Here is a 23,736-nt window from a genome sequence, read left to right as displayed (position 1 = left end):
TCGACATTACCAGTTTTATTAAATGAAACTTAAACATGACGAATCATAAATAGTTTAGTATGTCATTATATACAATATATTGTGAAAAGCAGATAGAAAGAATGTACATATCATAAAAAGAGGAAGGTGGAACACATGTTAAATTTAGGAATACAGTAACTCTCTCAGAAAAGTACAGATTCTCGTACTTTGAATGTGAGTGAGGCACCTAATTGCCAGTACTGACCATAACACATGTTTGACCACTTTCTAAATGTCAGTGTATATTAACAGAAGAAGAGCAGAAAAACAATGGCATTATGTCTGCCATTCCAATATTGCAGGTTCATCCTCTTGCATGGTTTAGAACACTTTAAGGGCAAAAATCACAGCCTCATTATGTTATGGGACCGATATCAACACATTAAATAGAAATCAAATACCCTGATAAAAACTGTTTAAATGAAAATCTGCTGATTAAGTCGAACTTATTCCTGTTCACTGTCCATAGTGGTATTGAAATATCCTTAACATCATCCGCTGCATGATGTGAATAGAGTTAAACCTCCTTAGACCGGACGGTACTATTTTCAGTCAAATTTGTTCAGATGAGCTGACCCTTTACGAGGTTGTAAACTTTTCCAACAAAAAGTGCCCAGTAAATAGGGAGTCCGGATTACCGGGGTCCGGACGAACGAAGAGTTAGTGTTTGTGGAACTTTATGAACGAAGAGGTTGACGTTTATAATAACAGAGACGTGAGTTGCCAAAACCCTATCTTGATTTATGGCATTCGTGACCACTCGTGTCTTCCCGCAGCATGTCATTCGGCTTGTCTCGGAATGTCACCAACTACCAGGAACATATGATAGGGGTGTGCACATTGTGCAGTTGAAGAATGTTTCCAGTGCGTTGGGTTTTGTTTTTTTCAAACCTTTGGGTAGATTACGACTTAATAGTGGCGGTGACCTCCTCACTTCCTTATAATGATGCACAATAGGGTCAATTTCCTTCCTCCACCGTGAACTGCATTCCCGAAAATTGTATTCAGCAACAGATATATTTAGTCATGTCACGACCGGGACACACACAAAACAAATCGTTGAGTCATGTTTTCAGAGAGAAGGAATTAAATATAAACCTGTAAATTAGAAAACGTGGGAAAGTCCTATTGTTTTGGATAGTCTGTCCACTGCGGTGTACAAAGACAAGGTATTGTTTTTGTTCTTGGCTTGTTTGGTCACGTAACCTGAATCTCTTCCGTATCAGATGAACAAACTTTCCTCCTTTCGTGAAGTTTTCCTCCAAATTTAAACTGCCGTCTGTCATGACATCGCAATATGGCGGGATTGTTCGGATGCTGCGTGCGCAGATGCAGGAAGTGCTCCTCGGGGTCGTTAGTTGAGTGACCACATTCCTCACACACGTACACTTTAGTCCTGCGTTCATTGAAGGCAAATGTGAACATCATCCCGTGAATCTTTTTCCCGTGGGATTCAAGAGAGCATCTCTGTGTGAAGGCCTTCCCACAGATATCACACTTGTAGGGCCGCACACCTACAGAATATAAAAAAAACATGTGTTGCATACAATAATTATTAAGTCAATAAGGTTTTACACCGCTTTTGGTTTTTTTATTTGCCAGCGATATGGTGGTGGGGACACCAATTATGCCACAGTTTTCATACATCCATACCCATTTAAAGAACACTGACTATCTTCTTTAACCAACAGACTACCCTGCCTCCCACATGCTACTCTAAGTGAGTGAATGAGTGATTTTAGTTTTACGCCGCACTCAGCAATATTCCAGCTATATGGCGGCGGTCTGTAAATAATCGAGTCTGGACCAGACAATCCAGGGATCAACAGCATGAACATCGATCTACGCAACTGGAATACGATGACATGTCAACCAAGTCAGCGAGCCTGACCACCCGATCCCGTTAGTCGCCTCTTACGACAAGCATGGGTTGCTGAAGATCAATTCTAATCCGGATCTTCACGGGTCGCTGCTGTAGGACACCACGCTTATTGCTTGTGGGTGCGAAACGCTGCTTAGGTTCACTGAAGAGACTGAAAGAATTAAGCATCATTCCGCCAGGACACGGTTAATGCAAACAGCAAAGGCAAAGTCCTCATTATTGTATTCCCTGGTGGTGTTTTGGACAAATCATAAATCAGTTATTATTTCACATTTCGCTTATCACAGAGAAAACGTTGGCTATGAGTTCCACCACAACTTAGTTACAAGAACTGTTTGTAGTAATGGTAGGATATGCCCAGATGAAAGAATCTATCTATCCATTCATCCATTTTGCATGCACACACACGCACGCACACTCGCACCTTTCGACTTACAGAGTTTCCATACATGACACTCGTTAGTATATCATCTTGTTGTATGCACAATTGGCTGTAGTAGGGAATATATAAAGATTTCTGTCCCAAATATGCAAATATGTATACGAGAATCTGACGCTCACAATTAATGACATGTCAGTGTACCCAAATGGAATGAGTGGTTGCCCATGGTATGGTCATGGTCGCCGTGGTGGAGCTGCAATACTGAAATCTGCGGCGCAAAACAACATTCGCCCACTCTGAAAATGAAATCAAGACGTACCTGTATGGGTGCGTGTATGTCGCTTCAGGTCGAACGTGTCGTTGAAGCCCTTCCCGCATACCGTGCAGAGGAATCGCTTGATCTCCTTGTGCGATTTGAGATGTTTCTGCAGCATTCGAGGAGTGTCTGTCTTGAACCCGCACAGGGTGCACGCGTGACACGGTTCTGACGTCATCAGATAGGCCGGGGAAGTTTCTGTAATATGGGAGAATATACAGAGTTAAACTACACCATGCCTGGTTGACTACAGCACCGTTGTGTGGAGGTTAAATGACCTACGTAAATAGTGAATGAATGAGTGAGTATGGTTTTACGCCGCTTTTAGCAATATTCCAGCAATATCACGGCGGGGGACACCAGAAATGGGCTTCACAAATTGTACCCATGTGGGGAAACGAACCCGGGTCTTCAGTGTGACGAACGAACACCTTAACCACTAGCTATAGGCTAACCCACTTCGAGGTATCCAAAGTTCGACACAACCGGAAACTAACGAATAAAGAAAGAATACGAATGGAAAAACGAAGCGAACGAATGTTGATCGAGGATAAGATGAACTAACTACAAATGGTTCTTCAATCATACGGGCGCCATAGCTGTTAGACTTGCACAGGTCTCTAAGGTAATTATTAATGGTTTAAATGACAATTCATAAAAATGTAAATAACAGACAAGTGTACCGTCCGCTTATCTAGACTTGCCTAGGATAAAATTACTGCATACATGTGCTTAGCATTCAGAAGAGCCTTGGAGCAAGGCAACATAGTTGTGTGTGCAGTCTTTTGGACTGTTTTCGGCAAAGTAACCTTTCGATAACGAGGCTGGGGATTTTTTTGTCAAAATATTCTGGTGTATACTTTCTTTTGGTGGTCAGTTTACATCAAAAGGTAGAATAGTTTACATATACTACTCACACTTTGATAAGGATCACACAAATTCACAACTTTACTTAAACATAGATTTATAATTTGAAATTGTATCCATTCAAAACTGGATAAATAATGATATGGTAACCCTTCTTTAGGCAAACAGCCACTTTATTCTAATCTTACGCACTTGATAGATGAGGAACCATAAAAATGATTTTCATGGCACCAATCAACCATTTTGCAAATCATGGAACGAGTCATTGAGAAATAAACAACACCTGTCAATGGCAGGTATGGAATCCACAAGATGAAATGACATACTGAAACCAAGGAACCATGCTTACAATAAACTTAGATCTTTAAACCAAATTTGACGCCACATCATAGTTTAATGTTGAATCCATGATTTGATCCTTAGCAAAAAATGAATAGTATATAACCATTCCCTGATACACAAGATTGAAATAAACCCTTTGAAAAAACCCATGGAATCATGATGCAATAAACATGTTATGCAAAGATTTATGTGTAACAGTACATGCATAAACCAGGAACTAATGCTAGACAACCATTCTGGGAATAACGGTTTTATGGTTTCTTTTTTCCTTCGTGATAACAGAGGAACAGTGAAGTAGACGTGGATACAGACATGTTAAATCAAAAGAGTAAGCTAAAGTTTCTGTGCAGGATCGGACCGCCTCCGTGGTGTAGTGGTTAGAGCGTCCGCCCGGAGAGCGAAAGGTCGCGGTTTCGATCCCCGACCGCGTCATACCAAAAGACGTTAAATAATGGTACTTCTTGGACCCTGCCTGGCGCTCGGCATTAATGGGTACATCAAGGACTGGTCGGCTCGGAGTCAGTATAATGTGTCTGAGTGGGGTATTCATGCTTCACTGCGGCATGGTATCTCAGTGGGCTAGCACTATAAAACCAGCTTCAGTCTGGTCTAGTACAAGCAGCCGCACCTACACGTCGTCATATGAGCGAAATATTCTCAAGCACGACGTTAAACCCAATTTCACCTCACCTCACCTGTGCAGGATCTGCTTTTCGGGGAGAGATAGTCATAGTCTTGGACACATTGAGGAACAAAGTCACGGTTTAAAGATGATCGATGTATCAATGTCGACAGATTTTTATGAAATTCTGCAACTGGTGTTTGATAAGTAAACTGTTTAATCCACAACAATTTGTTGAAATGTCTAACATTTTCATCCTTTTTGGTACGGGCTTCCAGTATGAAAGTGACCAGCCATGACATACTAGTAATCGAAATGTTCAAACGTTGTTAAACCAAACTCACTTACTCACTCACTCTTTCAACCACTCTCCAACCGTCCTATCCAAACAATGAGAACTTCACTCACTCACTCCCTCACTCGCTGTAAAGCACAGAAGTACTCACGAATAGGGTGCACATCTGGGTGAATAGCACCTGGCTTCTCGTTGGTCAACAGTGGATTCTTGATTCCAAAGCCATTGTTGATGACTTCTACTTTAATTCCGGTCGGCTGGAATGGATAAGAATAAGTTACTTTATAAGCATGAGTTTCTTCTTCAAAATTTTCGATTGTTCACTATTTCTATATTCAGATACACTTTCACTTAAATAACTTTTCGTTTTACTTCACATAGAATGAATACAAGGCATTCGGATTCCATTGTTGTCTTTTGACAAAATAATGTTTTCAAAATATTAATCATTCTCACTTTTGGATAGGGTGTAACGCGTTCTCTGATTGGGAAGTGAGGGACTGGCGCTTGTAACAAGGGTTGCGATTGGTCAGCTTGTCTGGTCATCAGGTCAAGTGGACCTATATGAGAAGAAAGATGCACTGGCATTGCCGCACTGTTGAATGAAGAGGGTTCTTCCGCCATTACTGTCGATGAAGGTGACGGTATTTCCGCAGGGGAGAGAACTCCGAGAGGCGATGGTGTTTTCCCAGCGTAAGGCGACATCCAGGTATTTGGTGAAGAGTTGATAGGGGGTGGGGTCGGTAGCCAAGTTGGAGGCGGAGAATGAACGTGCATAAACGAAGCTGGATGCGCATGCATAACATGATTCCACAGAACAGGCGGTCTGAGGGCTGGAAGACGTGGGAAATGAGAAATAGGGCTGTAATCATGCTCTCGTCTTGAAGGGATGTGTTCTATGGGAGGTCGACTGAAGGCTGCGCTAAAATGTGGATGGTTGAGTCGTGGTGGGAACTGGAAGATATTAGATGTAATTGTTTCAGGTCTTGCAGGAGAGGTAACCTCGGCGTAATTGCGCGGTTTCTTCACAGGTACAGCCAGAGCCTTTTCTCCTTTTGTGTCATCTGAAATGAGATAAACAAGCTATGAAGGGAGCTTTTAAAACTTAAATACATGTATGATGATGTATTCAGCGTTTTCAGCTTTGTGATGTTAATCCTTTTGATGAGAGTCTGCCCTTTATAATAATGCTCTTCTTGCTCCCTGCATGGTATAGTGTTACCCACTTAAGACACCTACAGAAGGAAGACGTTTAAGTGAGGGCAAATTATCAACAACAAAGCTTTTTATTTCATTTACCACGGCGCACATGAATGTAACCGGTACCATGCTTTCGGTGAGGACAGTGTCACACATAAAGCAGGATTAAGTTGGATTTCTTGTGCATGTTCCAAGCAAGACAAACACGCCGCTGCTCTTTGTAATAGAAATGTTATGTCCTTTACACACATGCGATGTCATGTGTCTTGTTGATACAGGATCACAGCGCATAAAAGTCTTTGACTGGGGATTTGTGTGGTGCAACATTGTTATGGGACCAGATACCCTGTCTTCTATGCAAATGTGTTACACTGGATGGCTTTGTTCGGTCCTGTATTAAAGTAGGCGTTTACACCCTGGGATCTCAGCACATAGTCTGTCTCACAGTCCCTGAACCGCATTATTTTCCTTACACTGCCTAGTCTTCAATGTTAAAGCCCTAAATGAAGCAAGTCTAGATTTCCCCAGTTCAGGGCAGCACTCTGGTCAGATCCCATGGAGATGGGACAGGGCTTAACACGATGGCCAATAAGTATGCCTCTCACTTAAACCGTTATCTGATGGTTGTAAGATGTGACTTCTAATTGGTAAGGACCCCAGCATGAGTGGTCCCAATGTAGATGTTATAAGTCCCTGAATCTCCCAACTCACTGGGGCTCCTTTTCAATTTAAATGAGTTTATTTGTTTCAATCAAAACTATATATATTCAGGGACTAGGTGCAAGTCTACTCAACACAATAAACCACTGCTTAATCGACAAGATGCACAGATTCACACAATGTTGTCGTTCCAACGCTCTAAGGCGTTAACATTATAGGTTGTTGAATGAAGATAATTATGTTTACGGCGGTACATGCATTTTTCCTGTGCAGAAAATGTAAAGAAGGCATATTTTAGTTCGAACATTCTTAATACATGGGATCTAGAATATATAATGCATAAACGATTATTTTTGTACGAAATCAAGAGTGTGTCATCTGGAGTGAGTGAATGAATTTGCTTTCCCACAGCATCAATTACATCTCGGCCCTGGCAGAGTAAAGGGGAGTAAATCCCGAAACTCTATACGTGTCAGACGCCTACCCCATAGGGGAAGCTGAGAGGATGGGTATGGCACGGACAAAGCCAAATTATTCCGATTGATGATTATCTTATGGCTATAACTAGAAACTAATATTTCTCAAAACTTTGGGACGAGTGAAGAACGGGGTTAGAATTGGTCTTCAGAAAGCCAAGCCAACGGGACCGGGTGGTCGTGTGGGTGGTTGACACATATCATTATATCCCAACTGTGTAGATCGATGCTCATGGTGTTGATCACTGGATCGTCCAGACTCGATTATTTACAGCCCTATAACTGGGATGTTCATGGGTGCGGCGTTAAACAACAAACAAACACAATTTGGGGATTTTTTAGTCCAGTTTCAGAGAATCATCTAAAGAGTATTCCTTCTAATAGTTACACCCGGAGAACACAAGAACCGCTTTGTAATGTAGACAATATTCAATGCTACCACAGCTGTGCGTCAGCGTTAGAAGGCCGGTTTCAGGTTGAAATCCAGCCTTAATCGTAATCGTTAAAGTCAGGTAAATCTGTTTGAAATATGTAATAAAGACGCTCGTCACATTATGATGTTGTAAGGCCCACAACAATGGTGTGGTGGTCGGCACATTTGTAAGTTATATCGTCGGTTAGTATAGCCTTACACCTCAGTGGCACATTAATCCCGCAGCCGTAAGATTTACATATAAGTCTTTGTGGGCTCGGTGATCTCACCTTGTTTTCGTGAAAGGCGAAAGATTAATTTTTCACCAACACATTACACACATATTTTAAATGGTTAGGAGTGTTCATCATGGAAACAGATACGAAAACTATTCATTCCACTGCTTAAATCACACAAAGGTAGGATCTGTTTTATATTATATTCCTTTGACATTTCAACAATTAAAGCTCATTTATCATACAGCTTTATGTAGTATTAACATGTGTATTGACGACGGGAAGGTTTGAAACCGCCTTCTTTAATGGGCATTTTGGAGACATAGCATACGGGTTTGTATCAATAAAGGGTTTGGTACATAAACATAAGCCATAAGCATTTGTTGACTCAGAGAGTGCCAACTCTTTATAATGATGATGATGGTGATGATGATGATGATAATAATAATAATAGTAACAATAAGAATAAGAAAAACTCTTATCGAATCAACATATCCGAATATATCCTTAAATGACCAGATGATGGCCACATGAATACGTGCAAACACCAATACGGGTACAGCAGCGTGCAGTGAACTTGGACAAAGTACTGTGACTATGTGTCCCAGTCCACCCAGCTGTGAATGGGTACCTCGTAAGGATGGGAATGCCACATTAACTTGGTGCGCCTAATGGCTGCAAGAGTTGTATGATCCCCCGAGGAGTTGAGCTTGAAAATAAAATGCGGCGTTGAGATTGGCATCCAATGATCGAAGGAAAACAAAGCGCCTTTGAGCAGCTGAGCTGGACATTGGCGCTATACAAATATATGTATGTATGTATGTATGTATGTATGTATGTATGTATGTATGTATGTATGTATGTATGTATGTATGTATGTATGTATGTATGTATGTATGTATGTGTGTGTGTGTGTGTGTGTGTGTGTGTGTGTGTGTGTGTGTGTGTGTGTGCGTGCGTGCGTGCGTGCGTGAGTGCGTGCGTGCGGTATCCTAGTGGTTATAGCGTTCGCTCGTCACGCCGAAAACCCGGGATCGATTCCCCACATGGGGAAATGTAAGCATATCCTGTCTCACAAACACACGTAAAGGCAAATCAATTATTCACTTGTACATTTTACAAGCTAAAATAAAACCGACTACAGAAACATTTATTGCAAATACCCTTCATAACAACTCATTTACAAATCAGGACGCAAGCGTTCTCCCCTTTAACTATAACAGTTCACGGTAAAACTGTACTTTATTATTCTATACATCGGGCTAGAGCGAACTGTTTGTCTTGAACAAATGAAGAATTCATCCACAAATGATACGTTTCTGCTGTATATGAAAGATGTCATGTGAATACAGTAATAATACAGATGTGGTGAATAGCGCTCATCATACGGTTTAAGGAGTTACATGTGTGGGTAATTTAATGAGTTACATGTGTGGGTAATTTATGAACATTTTCATACCATGCTGGAGTACCAGATTACAAGATCAACCTACTTTGTTTTCGACTGAAAGTTTTCAAATGTAAATTTGTTAAAATAATTCCATTCGAAACAGAAGCCGAGCTATAAACAGCAACATCACGTGGTAGACATACCGTGAGTAATATTAAATCCTAAGGAGAAACAAGGAAACATTACTCTGTATTTTTAAAAAGTATTCCTCGATACTATGACGTCAGACCGTTTTACAGATGAGAAGTATAATCATTGTGAGCGTATGTCACAGTACATGACTAGCACAATAGTCCAGTATCATACTGAACGTATAATCATTGTGAGCGTATGTCACACTAGTACATGACAGGCACAATATGCCAGGCCTATGTATCATACTGAACGTATAATCATTGTGAGCGTATGTCACAGTACATGACTAGCACAATATGCCAGGCCTATGTATCATACTGAACGTATAATCATTGTGAGCGTATGTCACAGTACATGACTAGCACAATATGCCAGGCCTATGTATCATACTGAACGTATAATCATTGTGAGCGTATGTCACAGTACATGACTAGCAATAATATGCCAGGCCTATGTATCATACTGAACGTATAATCATTGTGAGCGTATGTCACAGTACATGACTAGCACAATATGCCAGGCCTATGTATCATACTGAACGTATAATCATTGTGAGCGTATGTCACAGTACATGACTAGCACAATATGCCAGGCCTATGTATCATACTGAACGTATAATCATTGTGAGCGTATGTCACAGTACACGACTAGCACACAATATGCCAGGCCTATGTATCATACTGAACGTATAATCATTGTGAGCGTATGTCACAGTACATGACTAGCACAATATGCCAGGCCTATGTATCATACTGAACGTATAATCATTGTGAGCGTATGTCACAGTACATGACTAGCACAATATGCCAGGCCTATGTATCATACTGAACGTATAATCATTGTGAGCGTATGTCACAGTACATGACTAGCACAATATGCCAGGCCTATGTATCATACTGAACGTATAATCATTGTGAGCGTATGTCACAGTACATGACTAGCACAATAATAATATGCCAGGCCTATGTATCATACTGAACGTATAATCATTGTGAGCGTATGTCACAGTACATGACAGGCACAATATGCCAGGCCTATGTATCATACTGAACGTATAATCATTGTGAGCGTATGTCACGCCAGTACATGACTAGCACAATATGCCAGCCCTATGTATCATACTGAACGTATAATCATTGTGAGCGTATGTCACAGTACATGACTAGCACAATATGCCAGGCCTATGTATCATACTGAACGTATAATCATTGTGAGCGTATGTCACAGTACATGACTAGCACAATATGCCAGGCCTATGTATCATACTGAACGTATAATCATTGTGAGCGTATGTCACAGTACATAACAGGCACAATATGCCAGGCCTATGTATCATACTGAACGTATAATCATTGTGAGCGTATGTCACAGTACATGACTAGCACAATAATACAATATGCAGGCCATGTATCATACTGAACGTATAATCATTGTGAGCGTATGTCACAGTACATGACTAGCACAATATGCCAGGCCTATGTATCATACTGAACGTATAATCATTGTGAGCGTATGTCACAGTACATGACTAGCACAATATGCCAGGCCTATGTATCATACTGAACGTATAATCATTGTGAGCGTATGTCACAGTACATGACTAGCACAATATGCCAGGCCTATGTATCATACTGAACGTATAATCATTGTGAGCGTATGTCACAGTACATGACTAGCACAATATGCCAGGCCTATGTATCATACTGAACGTATAATCATTGTGAGCGTATGTCACAGTACACATGACTAGCACAATATGCCAGGCCTATGTATCATACTAAACGTATAATCATTGTGAGCGTATGTCACAGTACATGACTAGCACAATATGCCAGGCCTATGTATCATACTGAACGTATAATCATTGTGAGCGTATGTCACAGTACACGACTACACGACAGCACATATGCCAGGCCTATGTATCATACTGATACTATGTCACATGCCAGGCAACGCACAATATAATCATTGTGAGCGTATGTCACAGTACATAACTAGCAATAATGCCAGGCCTATGTATCATACTGAACGTATAATCATTGTGAGCGTATGTCACAGTACATGACTAGCACAATATGCCAGGCCTATGTATCATATCGTATAATCATTGTGAGCGTATGTCACGTGACTATAATCAGCGAGCTGCATGTCCATGTGAGACATTGTGAGCGGCATCACCGTACAATACGTATCATAGCACAATATATCATACTGAACGTATATCATCATTGTGAGCGTATGTCACAGCACATATGACTAGCACATATGCCAGGCCTATGCCATCATACTGAACGTATAATCATTGTGAGCGTATGTCACAGTACATGCACTAGCACAATATGCCAGGCCTATGTATCATACTGAACGTATAATCATTGTGAGCGTATGTCACAGTACATGACTAGCACAATATGCCAGGCCTATGTATCATACTGAACGTATAATCATTGTGAGCGTATGTCACAGTACATGACTTGCACAATATGCCAGGCCTATGTATCATACTGAACGTTCCAAAACTCTTTTTATTACATTTTCGTCATGTTTTACGACTTAAATATATTGCCACATTTAATCTGAGTTATTTTGGAGCCGTAGCGTTATGTACTACTTTCAAAGAGGGAGAATCCCTATTTCAAAGTGCATACCATTGCAATGCTCTGTTGAATTCATATTTTCTTTCGCAGTGATGTGCGGGATGATGTAGCGGCTTACTTTCGATTCTTCAAGCCGACCAGTCAAAATATAAAATTCTCAAAATATAATTGTGGAATTATTAATGTTTTTGTCAAAAGTACAGTGTTAGGAAACACTTTGAAAAAACGTTTAAGCCATGCCTGGCCAATAATAAGATTAAAAAAACTTATTTTTCTTTCGGCAAAGACCACGTTGCAGCTCGAATGAAGACGAGGAGTGACTTCTACGCACGTAAAGATTACAAAGAAGTTGTACAAAACTCCATGCGTGAATTGTAAACCGCAAACGCGTTAAGTGTTTATCCTGGATGTTAATAATTAATTTCTACAGGTGAGTTGCGTGGAGGGGTGTGACGAGGGTGTGAGATGGGAGGGTGATGAGCAGCTCGGAGTCCGCCTTCTGTATAGGGATGAGGTTTATTTAGCGCCTCTGAGGGTCCTCAAATCCCTGGCTATATGCTCAAAAGATCATTATTTTTTGTTTGAATTATTAAACCCAAGAGTCTACTCTCACACAGTGTGCGAAATAGTTTCCAAATATTGCTTGACAGTTGGGCTACCTGTGCCTGAAAGTTACTAGTCCACAAAGTAATTCACTAGCCCAAAATTTGAATGTAGAAACTAAGCAAAACATCACAAAAAGGTAAAATACCATCATTTATCAGGCCATAATCTTGCATGATTTAATAGTGTATTAAACTTAACAAGTCGGAGAGAGTGATATATTTAAAAAATTACCCCTTGCAAAATCACTAGCCAGTCGGGCCAGGGACTCTGGATATTTACTGCCCCGACTGGATATTAACTAGCCACGGGTTAACGGGCCAGAGGCTACTTCGCATACTGCTCTCACACAACGTATATGACTGGCTAAAGAAATACTGACACCATATTCGAAAAATACTTACATGCGTGGTCAATGAACGTGGATTGAGTGATACACGTAAGTCAACCAGAAGCAGCGAATGAAAAATAATTCCTTTTAACCATTCCCATTGCGGGATATCTGAACGGAATCAAACGTTCCATCTGCTTAACATCTTATCCCTTAATTGCCTAAATCTGACTAAACAAAAAGTTAATTACAGCAGTATTAATGTCTTAAGTCCATTATAATGAAAGCATACGCTTTAAGTAAAGAATACAATTCATAGCTATCTTGTTTTTTCGCTTATGATTTGTAAACGTTTACAACAGCCGTAAATTTTAAGTAGCGTTCGTTTCGAAAGTGTTGTGACAGAATGTGAATAATTTAATTTTATGCTTCGTTTAAAAAGTGTTATATTTTCATCTGGCATATGTCGAGGTCTGTAACCTCCAGTTTGTTATTAAATATTCATGCACATCTATTGATGATTTGCAAACTTCCTCCCAAGAGGTCGTGATTGAGAATGTTATGATACAGGCATTTGTATGTAAATAATTAATTAAGCTTGGAAGTAAGAATTTGAGCGATCAGCTTACTGACCCAAACGCACGTTGGATGACCTGTGTTGCTTGCCAGATGTACACTATATCTGCCGAGATGGCCAGAGGTCACTTTTCATCTAGCCAGACTTCAATAATAATAGTTATTGTTTAACTTGCTGTACTATAATAGCTATTTCAACACCATCTGTCTCTATTTGTGAAGGCTCTTGAAGAGAAAATGATTCAAATGATAGCTTTGTCTGTAAAATGCATTATGTACAGGACTTTTGTTTTGTTTTTCAACTTTGTCAGAAATTGAGTATTATTCAGATGTTCCATATGGAGACATGGAATAATAGGAACTTTCTTAAGAAGCAATTTTGCGTACCAAAGCTGATAATGTCAACGTTGGGTATGTGTTTCTTCTTTGAAAATAGACATATGTAGATAAATGAATGCGATATACATTCACAAATGGATGGTTGGAATGATGTTTAGATGGTTGGTTGGATGGATGTAAGGATGGGTGGATTACAAGTAGGTCCTTGCATGGATTGATGGATGGATGGGAGGGTGGATGGATGGACGGACGGACGGATGGATGGATGACAAGTAGGTCCTTGGATGGATTGATGAATGGATGGGTGGACGATGGATGATGGATGGATGGATGGATGGATGGATGGATGGATGGATGGATGGATGGATGGATGGATGGATGGATGACAAGTTGGTCGGTTGGATGGATGAATTGATATATGGGTGAGTGGGTGAATTTTGGTTGGATTGTTAATGGATTTTTTCGTGGGTGCATGATTGAAAGAATAAACTGGATCTATGGAGGCATTTCCAACAAATTAGAATTAACACACAGAAACAATATACGTGGTAAAATAACATGTGATTATTACCCGAAAGGACCCTCATCAGTGACGTCCAAATGACATGACAATAATCGCCTAACTATGCGTGAAGTTACCAGGCATATGTGGAGGTATAAAGGTGGGTCTAACCAGCCCCCACAGACACCCGATCCTTGTGTTAACCACCCTTTCTATCCACCCTTTTGATCCTGAAATAGATCCGAACGCAGGTCACAAAGCCAGATGTATCTACCTGGCGCCTGCCAATCATACGCTTGAGGCATTGAACCCAAAACGTGTGTCGAAGAAGAGTGCCACCTGATAGTCCAAGGTTGTCCCCCCTTGACGGAGATAACAGGTTTCACGTTGCCGTCACTGTCTCAGACGTAACCGTAGCCGCTTGATAAGGACCACGCCCTCTCATTTCACGGCTGTGAGCAGTAGAGAGTGTGTGGTAGTCATCCTGAGGTAGAAATCTCGAAAGAAACTGTTGCATTTACACTAATGTGTCCAGACTTTACATTTGTTTCGGGTGGTGAACAGACGTTCACATATTGAATGGATTTCTGTATGTATGTTTGTTTGTTTGTTTCTTGTTTAACGTCGTACTCAGCAATATTCCAGCTATGTGGCGGCAGTCTGAAAGTAACGGGTCTGAATCAAACAATCCGGTGATCAATAGCATGAGCATCGATCTACACAATTAGGATACGATGACTTGTGTCAACAAAGTCAGCGAGTCTGACCATCAAATACAGATATAACCCTTTAAGAACATCCTTTTTTTAAATTAACCTTAAATTACGAAACCGTATCGTTTGTCCCTACAAGAGCCAAGGAATAACAATGAATGCGTTTTAGTTAGCAAATATTCCAGCAATATCACGGCGAGGGACACCAGAAATGAGATTCGACCATTGTACCCATGTGGGGAATCAAACCTGGGTCTTCGTCGTGACGAGCGAACGCTTTAACCATTAGGCTACCCCATACTAATAATTAATAACCTGGACAAATATGTTATACATTATATCATATGACTTCTGACTCACGGTTATTGTACTAATGCTCAGTGTGTGACTGATAATACATAATGACATCAGTCATACGTTGAGTGTTAGTAGTTTCTAGCCATGTCGACAAGCAACACGATTAATTTTTTAAGTGATGAAATCACCTTTTGTCACCATCGGAGTAAACTACATGTTGTGCTAAAGAGCAGGGGCGAGTTGACAGTCACAGAGCTATAACTATGACTATTCTGAATCTCTTCGTCATCACCTTAGTTCAGCTAACTATCATCATTTGCATTGGGCGTACGGAATGTCAGGATGAAAGTTTCACTCCCTTACAACCACAGCATACAACACAATATGAAGATTGTTCAGATGGATGGCAACAAGTTAATCATCTGTCAGCCCAGTGTTTATCGTCATGGCAGCACGGAAACACATATAAAATCATACAGGAATGTTGAACCTGTTAACTCTTGTAAGTGTAAAAGCTACTGCTGCTTGGATGATTCAACCAAGTCCTTAATGGACCTGCGGTAACATGGCATTGTAATTAATGGATGTACGGTTGGATGTTACAGAAATGAATTCTTCATAGGTGGATGTCACTTGTCCGATGATGTTATGAGCTGGTTGCTAAATACTTTTTCTGTTGTAGGATGTTGAATATTACTTGCCAAATGCTGTGAGTTTCTTTTGTAAAATGTTGAATATTACTTGCTAAATGCTGGAATTTTTTTGTATGATGTTAAATATTACTCGCTAAATGCTGAGATGCCTGTTGTGTGATGTTAAATATTACTCGCTAAATGCTGATATGCCTGCTGTATGATGTTGAATATTACTTGCTATATGCTGAGATGCCTGTTGTATGATGTTAAATATTACTTGCTAAATGCTGAGATGCCTGTTGTGTGATGTTAAATATTACTTGCTAAATGCTGAGATGCCTGTTGTATGATGTTAAATATTACTCGCTAAATGCTGAGATGCCTGTTGTGTGATGTTAAATATTACTTGCTATATGCTGAGATACCTGTTGTATGATGTTAAATATTACTTGCCTGTTGTATGGTGTCGAGAGTTGGGTGCTAACTATTCGGATGTCTGCTGTCTGATGCTGAGAGTTGCTTGCCATATTATAAGGTCTTGTTTCGCTGATGTTGGAAACCGACTCAGATATATCATGGATCTTAAGGCGACAGTTTTATACTGTGAAAGGTGCGGTCAGGTGTCACTGCTCAGGCCATGTCCCACCCGTCATTGACCACACGGGAAAACAATCGCCAACAACCTGTTCAAATTTCATTACACTTTTTACACATGGAAATAGACACTGCGGGAACACACCTACCCCTAAATGCTAGCACTCACACACTAGAAGTTAAAACCCTATGTGGAAATCCCCCCTGTTGTAATGATTCAAAGTCAAAGGTGGTGAGGCTAGTTTCCGCCATTCTAACGGTACACCAGCGTACAGAGTGTTTAACTGTGATGTTATCGCCGTACTAAGGCATTTTCAGATACATGAGAATGCTGTTTGGTGGACAATGTCGTGGTACAAACATCAACAGAGACCTTAGGTTCTGCTAGGTGACAGAAGAATGTGTGAATGTAGTTCTACTGGGTGATAGAACAATGTGTGAGAGTAGTTCTACTGGTTGACAGAAGCATATGTGAGGGTAGTTCTATTGTGTGACAGAAGCATATATGAGGGTAGTTTTACTGTCTGACAGAACAATGTGTGAGGGTAGTTCTATTATGTGACAGAACAATGTGTGAGGGTAGTTCTACTGGGTGACAGAAGCATATGTGAGGGTAGTTCTACTGTGTGACAGAACAATGTGTGAGGGTAGTTCTACTGTGTGACAGAACAATGTGTGAGGGTAGTTGTACTGGGTTACAGAACAATGTGTGAGGGTGGTTCTACCTGGTGACAGAACAATTTGTGAGTGTATATTCTTCTGGGTGACAGAACAATGTGTGAAGGTAGTTCTACTGGGTGACAGAACAATGTGTGAGGGCAGTTCTACTGGGTGACAGAACAATGTGTGAGTGTATATTCTACTGTGTGACAGAAGCATATGTGTGAGTGTATATTCTACTGTGTGACAGAACAATGTGTGAGCGTAGTTCGATTGTGTGACAGAACAATGTGTGAGTGTATATTCTACTGTGTGACAGAACAATGTGTGAGGGTAGTTCTACTGGGTGACAGAACAATGTGTTAGGGTAGTTCTACTGTGTGACAGAACAATGTGTGAGTGTATATTGTACTGTGTGACAGAACAATGTGTGAGGGTATTTCTTCTGGGTGACAGAACAATGTGTGAGTGTAGTTCTTACTGGAGTGTATATTCTACTGTGTGACAGAACAATGTGTGAGGGTAGTTCTACTGGGTGACAGAACAATGTGTGAGTGTATATTGTACTGTGTGACAGAACAATGTGTGAGGGTAGTTCTTATGGGTGCCAGAACAATTTGTGAGGGTATATTGTACTGTGTGACAGAACAATGTGTAAGGGTAGTTCTATTGTGGGACAGAACAATGTGTGAGGGTAGTTCTACTGTGTGACAGAACAATGTGTGAGGGTAGTTGTACTGGGTGACAGAACAATGTGTGACAGAACAATGTGTGAGGGTAGTAGTTCTGAACAATGTGTGAGGGTACTGGGTAGACTGGGTGACAGAACAATGTGTGAGGGTAGTTCTACTGGGTGACAGAACAATGTGTGAGGGTAGTTCTACTGGGTGACAGAACAATGTGTGAGGGTAGTTCTACTGTGTGACAGAACAATGTGTGAGGGTAGTTCTCTACTGGTGTGACAGAACAATGTGTGAGGTGTAGTTTCTACTGGGTGACAGAACAATGTGTGAGGAACAATGTGTAGTTCCTATTGGGTGACAGAACAATGTGTGAGGGTAGGGTAGTTCTACAGGAGTGTATGACCGAACAATGTGTGAGGGTAGTTTCTACAGGGTGACAGAACAATGTGTGAGGGTAGTTCTACTGGGTGACAGAACAATGTGTGAGGGTAGTTCTACAGGGTGACCGAACAATGTGTGAGGAAGTTCTAGTTCTACTGTGTGACAGAACAATGTGTGAGGGTAGTAGTTCTACTGTGTGACAGAACAATGTGTGAGGGTAGTTCTATTGTGTGACAGAACAATGTGTGAGGAAGGTAGTTCTACTGTGTGACAGAACAATGTGTGAGGGTAGTTCTACTGGGTGACAGAACAATGTGTGAGTGTATATTCTACTGTGTGACAGAACAATGTCTGAGGCCAGAACAATTTGTGTTCTACTGTGTGACAGAACAATGTGTGAGGGTTGTTCTACCTGGTGACAGAACAATGTGTGAGGGGGTGAGTTTACTGTGTGACTGAACAATGTGACCGAACAATGTGTGAGGGGTAGTGTCTTCTACAATGGGTAGACACAGAACAATGTGTGAGGGTAGTTCTACAGGGTGACAGAACAATGTGTGAGTGTATATTCTACTGTGTTACATAACAATGTGTGAGGGTAGTTCTACTGGGTGACAGAACAATGTGTGAAGGTAGTTCTACTGTGTGACAGAACAGTGGGTGAGGGTAGTTCTATTGTGTGACAGAACAATGTGTGAGGGTAGTTCTACTGGGTGACAGAACAATGTGTGAGCGTAGTTCTATTGTGTGACAGAACAATGTGTGAGTGTATATTCTACTGTGTGACAGAACAATGTCTGAGGGTAGTTCTTCTGTGTGACAGAACAATGTGTGAGTGTATATTCTACTGTGTGACAGAACAATGTGTGAGGGTAGTTCTATTGTGTGACAGAACAATGTGTGAGTGTATATTCTACTGTGTGACAGAACAATGTGTGAGTAGAGTTCTACTGGGTGACAGAACAATTTGTGAGTGTATATTCTACTGGGTGACAGAAGCATAAGTGAGGGTAGTTCTACTGGGTGACAGAACAATGTGTGAAGGTAGCTCTACTAGGTGACAGAACAATTTGTGAGTGTATATTCTACTGTGTGACAGAACAAAGTACGAGTGTAGTTCTACTGGGTGACAGAAGCATATGTGAGTAGAGTTCTAGTGTGTGACAGAACACCGTGTGAGTGTATAGGTTCTACTGTTTGACAGAAGAAATGTTTAAACGTAGGTTCTAATGGGTGGCGGAACAGTTTGCGAGAGTAAGAATGAAAGTGGAGCTTTCAGTATTACTTCCGTGTAATTCCAGCTGTCCTCAAGGAAAATGTCTCTCAACCTTTAACACCCTCATTATTGGCACACTTGTAATCCACGCTAGGGTTTCACCTGCCGACTTACAATTTGAGATGTAAAGAAGGCAAGTATTTTCAAAACCGCGAATTACTTCCATAAATGTCAAACATTCAACAATCGTGTGCTTAAGAGAATGGAGACAGTTGATCGAGCAGAGACATTTATGGCGAAATGTGTAAATCGTGAATCGGCGATACCTTACATTTAAACCCCATGGATTAAGAGTGAGTGAGTGAGTTTAGTTGTACGTCGCTTTTAGCAATATTCCAGCCATATCCTGGCTGTGGACACCAGATATGGGCTTCACACATTGTACCAAGGTGAGGAATCGAACCCGGGTCCTCAGCGTGACGAGCGAACGCTTTAAACATTAGGCTATCTCACCGCCCCACTGACGCTGTGACAGCATTCTATATAAAGATTCGCAAAAAAAGATTCACATACCGCTAATAATTTCATTACAAAACAAAATGTGTTTTTACGTATTCTGTGTAGATAAAAAGACCCAAATATCTTTAATGACAATAATAAAACTATAAAACGTACACAAGAATAAAAAGCAACGTTTCTTCAAACGAGCTCCTAATCCTTTGTTTCCAAATGGGTCGTTTAAACCTCCATCAATTCCATATGGAGTATCGCAGAAAGACATCACACAAACACTGCATTGTTCCCGAACATTCATCCGCAACAAGTGTTCTATATTTTTTCTCGGCGTTAAAACCCAGCCAATCCGGCCTCCGTGAGTCGGAATTCGAGAAAAGGATCCCACCCGTTGCTACACTCTTAATTTGTTCAACCATTTTCAGGGACGCTGGAAGGAAAACCGTTCTGTGTCGAACTCCAGGGTAGCTTATAATGAGGCATTTTTTCTTTCCTGTATAATGGTTTCCACGAGTCGCACAGCCTGAGAAGGATGGGTGACTGGCAACCGTTAGGTGCAGTTGGTTCGCCTATCGCCTCCTGCTGACTTAAACCGACAAGTGAAATTACATCGCTTTTTCTCCATCTATGGGCTGCTGTCTGAAGAGAATGCCCCATCTGAATGTTTTTGTGTTGCAATAATGGAAAGGTATGGGGGGTACCTTCCCAGGGTCACTGAAGGAGTATCTGTGAATTTTATCGAGATATTTATCAAATTCATTACAGTCACTGCGGTAGCACGGGTAGAAAAAAATATACGCTAACAAAGACTGTATTGTGTACGTGTTCCATGTAAGAAGGATGTTTTTTACCGTAACATGCGTCAATTCTATTTCGTCCAATTTGATGGAAATTTGAAGATAACGTTTTTGGATGAACTCGGTGTTGAATGAAAATATGAAGTGGCAACGCACTTCGGTGTTTTTTCTTGTCGTTAACTAACCCCAAAAAGTGAACAAAATCGAATTATGAAATATTTTTGGGTTTTTAAGATAACATTTTTGAGAGATTGGGATTCATGCAATATTTGGGGGATATACACACCATAGTGCGGTAAATGATTATACAACGGTGTTGATAGGCGTGAGTTAAGAATGTCCCATGATCTTTCATAAGATAGTATGTGATTGGCCATGTGGACGAACCACGTGATTAAACACGATTCAGAGAGGAGAACCAATGAAAATTATACGGAACTAGACTTCCAAAAAAATGGACAAAATTTTGTTGGATAACGTTTTAATCCAATTCCAGGATAGCCAAGAACTTATAAGCATTGAAACAGGAAAAAGAAAGAAATCCCCAATTTCAATTTAGAATATGCGGGCCAAATCATAAGGATATATTTCCTTATATGGACCGCTGACATAATCATGTGAATGTACAGAAGGACGCCCCATGTGTGGCATTGAGGAAACCGATGTTTGCACATGACTGTACCTGAATAGGACGCACGAAATTTTACCACGCCTTTTCATCTTCGAATCGTAACGTACGTGAAAGAAAGTTTGTTTTGATGACTGAGAACATATAACTCCCTCCGCTATGTCAGACCTAGTCCTTTATCTTCCCTCTTTATCCAGAAGAGAGAACGGGATGTTAGGGTGCGAGAACCCAGACAGGCAAGGGAGTGAAACATACCCTTGTCTAACCCCGTAACTGGCTCCACTAGTGAAACTGCGTTCAGCGCCGTACATCCACGGTGGAGTTGTGGCTCTCACTATACTGACAACCATTGAGTGTCTATGTTTGCATCTCGACGTGTTTTAATGTCTTGATGAGACACGTATAACTGTTATGCATGAAATCCTTGTATGAGCAAATTGGAGGATGAATAAAACATTTTGACATTTTAACGCATATAGTAATGTCCGATTCATGCAAAGTTCGTATTAAGGATGACTGGATTGTGTATAACCTGATGAATATCTTAGTAACGGTAACACACATGCATTGCGATGTTGATGGAGATTGGGACAGAGAAACAGACTCGTAGACAGGAATGGAGGAGCTATTCGTGTGAGTGAGTGTGTGTGTGGACGATGAAAGAGGAATGGCTTGTGGCAGAGTTTTTGGTAGGCTGGTTATTGATTAGTGGTAGGATTGATGAATTGATGGGCGGAGGGATGGTCAATAGATGGATCATTAGTGGGTGACTTTTAGATGGTGGACGCATATATGAATAGGCGGACGATGAGTGGATGGGTAGTTTTGGTAAGTTGGATGATGAGTGAATGGATTTTAGTCTTTTGGGTGATGTGTGTGTGTGTGGGGGGGTTGTCTTCTAGTCACGTGTGCTGTAATACTTCGATTGATTAATTAGATGGCAAAACAGTATATTCATTCAAGTTTAAACATGTACTTCATGTTGAAGGACATTTCAGGATAACAGCTAAACATTTTACAAAAAGTTAAAGAGTCCTTAATGCATGCTTAGAAATAAAATGGCTAATTGTGTCTGGATGATATCAAGCACAATGAGGAAATTGAAACTGCTGTTTTCCCTTCTAAATTAAACAGCCTGACAACTCCACGACTTTGTTGTATATCAAACAAACACACAGTATGTGTGCACATACTACAGTGTCAGTAAGAAAATCAGACAACACTAGCGAAATATATATGATCACGCTTGAATATAGAGTGAATATATTCTGAATTGTAACTTCGGATGTAGTCATCACACTTACAATATGTTTATTGATTAAGAAGACTATGACAATAACGGTAATACAAAATGGAAGCAGTGATGATGACTAGTATATCATCGCGAATAAAACATATCTTTGTGAGAATAATCACTACAGTTCCCAACATATGAGACATAAGATGTATTCTAAATTTTATGTCTATTGACAGATACTCACAATACTGTGGATCTTGAAAAGCGTTAAAAATATATAATCTTTTATGCTGTCTTCAATAACTTTCACGGCTCGATAAAGTTAAAGTTTGCATATAATATATCAACAAATTCGGTCAAACACACCATAGATGCTAGGATTATATTGCTCTTTCTTGGGTTTAATAACTATTTACACAGCACACAAAAAGAATTCGCTGTTGAACATCTCAACATAATAGTCCAGCGGTCCCGTGCAATGCAACTAGTTTTAAGATGAATATAATATTTACTCAGTTTCCTCAGATAAATTAGTTGCATTCTCACGTATTCCCTTGCCAGCATCTCACGCCCTCTAGCTACAGCCCTGTTAAAGAAGATGCTATGAGATGTTATGGTTATCACGCCCTCTTACCTTCACAGTCTGATACTGTTCTCTTTTCTGGCGTCGGTGGGGGTGTGGTCCAAGGGGTAGAGGTGTCCGAATCCCCTGGGGTAAAGGTGGGCGTGGCAACATCTTCCCATGTCCGTGTTTGAACGCAGGACTTTTTTCGAACCAAAAATGATTTCGGCATTTTCCTTTTAACACTTAAGAAATTATCCGCTTTAAATGTTCAATGAAAATTAATTTTCGCGACAATGATCGGCCTTCTTTCAAATCATCACACAGAGTCGATATATCCAATATTTCTCTTCAGTTTAACAGCGTACTTTTTGTCACAGTAATGTAAAAACATCCATGTAAAGATGTAAGTTTCTCAGAATCACTTCAGTCCACAGCAAGCTCCCGAGGATGCGCACGGAACAACAGGGAGCTTTCTAAGAGGTGAGGTGAAGGTGCGTCGCCTTGTCTCATCCACCCGCTATAGATAACGTTCAGCTCTCCACATCTGTAAGCGACGTTATGGTCTCTCGATTT

The 23,736-nt window shown here is 40.6% G+C and overlaps 1 protein-coding gene across 1 annotated transcript; it reads right to left on the bottom strand.

Moving 5' to 3' along the window:
- On the bottom strand, window positions 1–23,736 carry LOC124277566 (zinc finger protein Gfi-1b-like). The gene is made up of 5 exons (XM_046713284.1): window positions 23,233–23,736; window positions 5,184–5,791; window positions 4,879–4,984; window positions 2,605–2,799; window positions 1–1,535 (listed from the first exon to the last, which is right to left on the bottom strand). Exons 1-5 carry the CDS (start codon window positions 23,390–23,392, stop codon window positions 1,219–1,221), a joined length of 1,386 nt encoding a protein of 461 aa, XP_046569240.1. The 5' UTR covers window positions 23,393–23,736; the 3' UTR covers window positions 1–1,218.

The sequence above is a fragment of the Haliotis rubra genome, unplaced genomic scaffold (assembly GCF_003918875.1).
Source record: "Haliotis rubra isolate DU_JTF1 unplaced genomic scaffold, ASM391887v1 Scf223, whole genome shotgun sequence".
Classification (NCBI taxonomy): domain Eukaryota; kingdom Metazoa; phylum Mollusca; class Gastropoda; order Lepetellida; family Haliotidae; genus Haliotis; species Haliotis rubra.
Note: the sequence above shows the minus strand (reverse complement) of the source record. Positions and strands in the feature narration are given on the sequence as shown.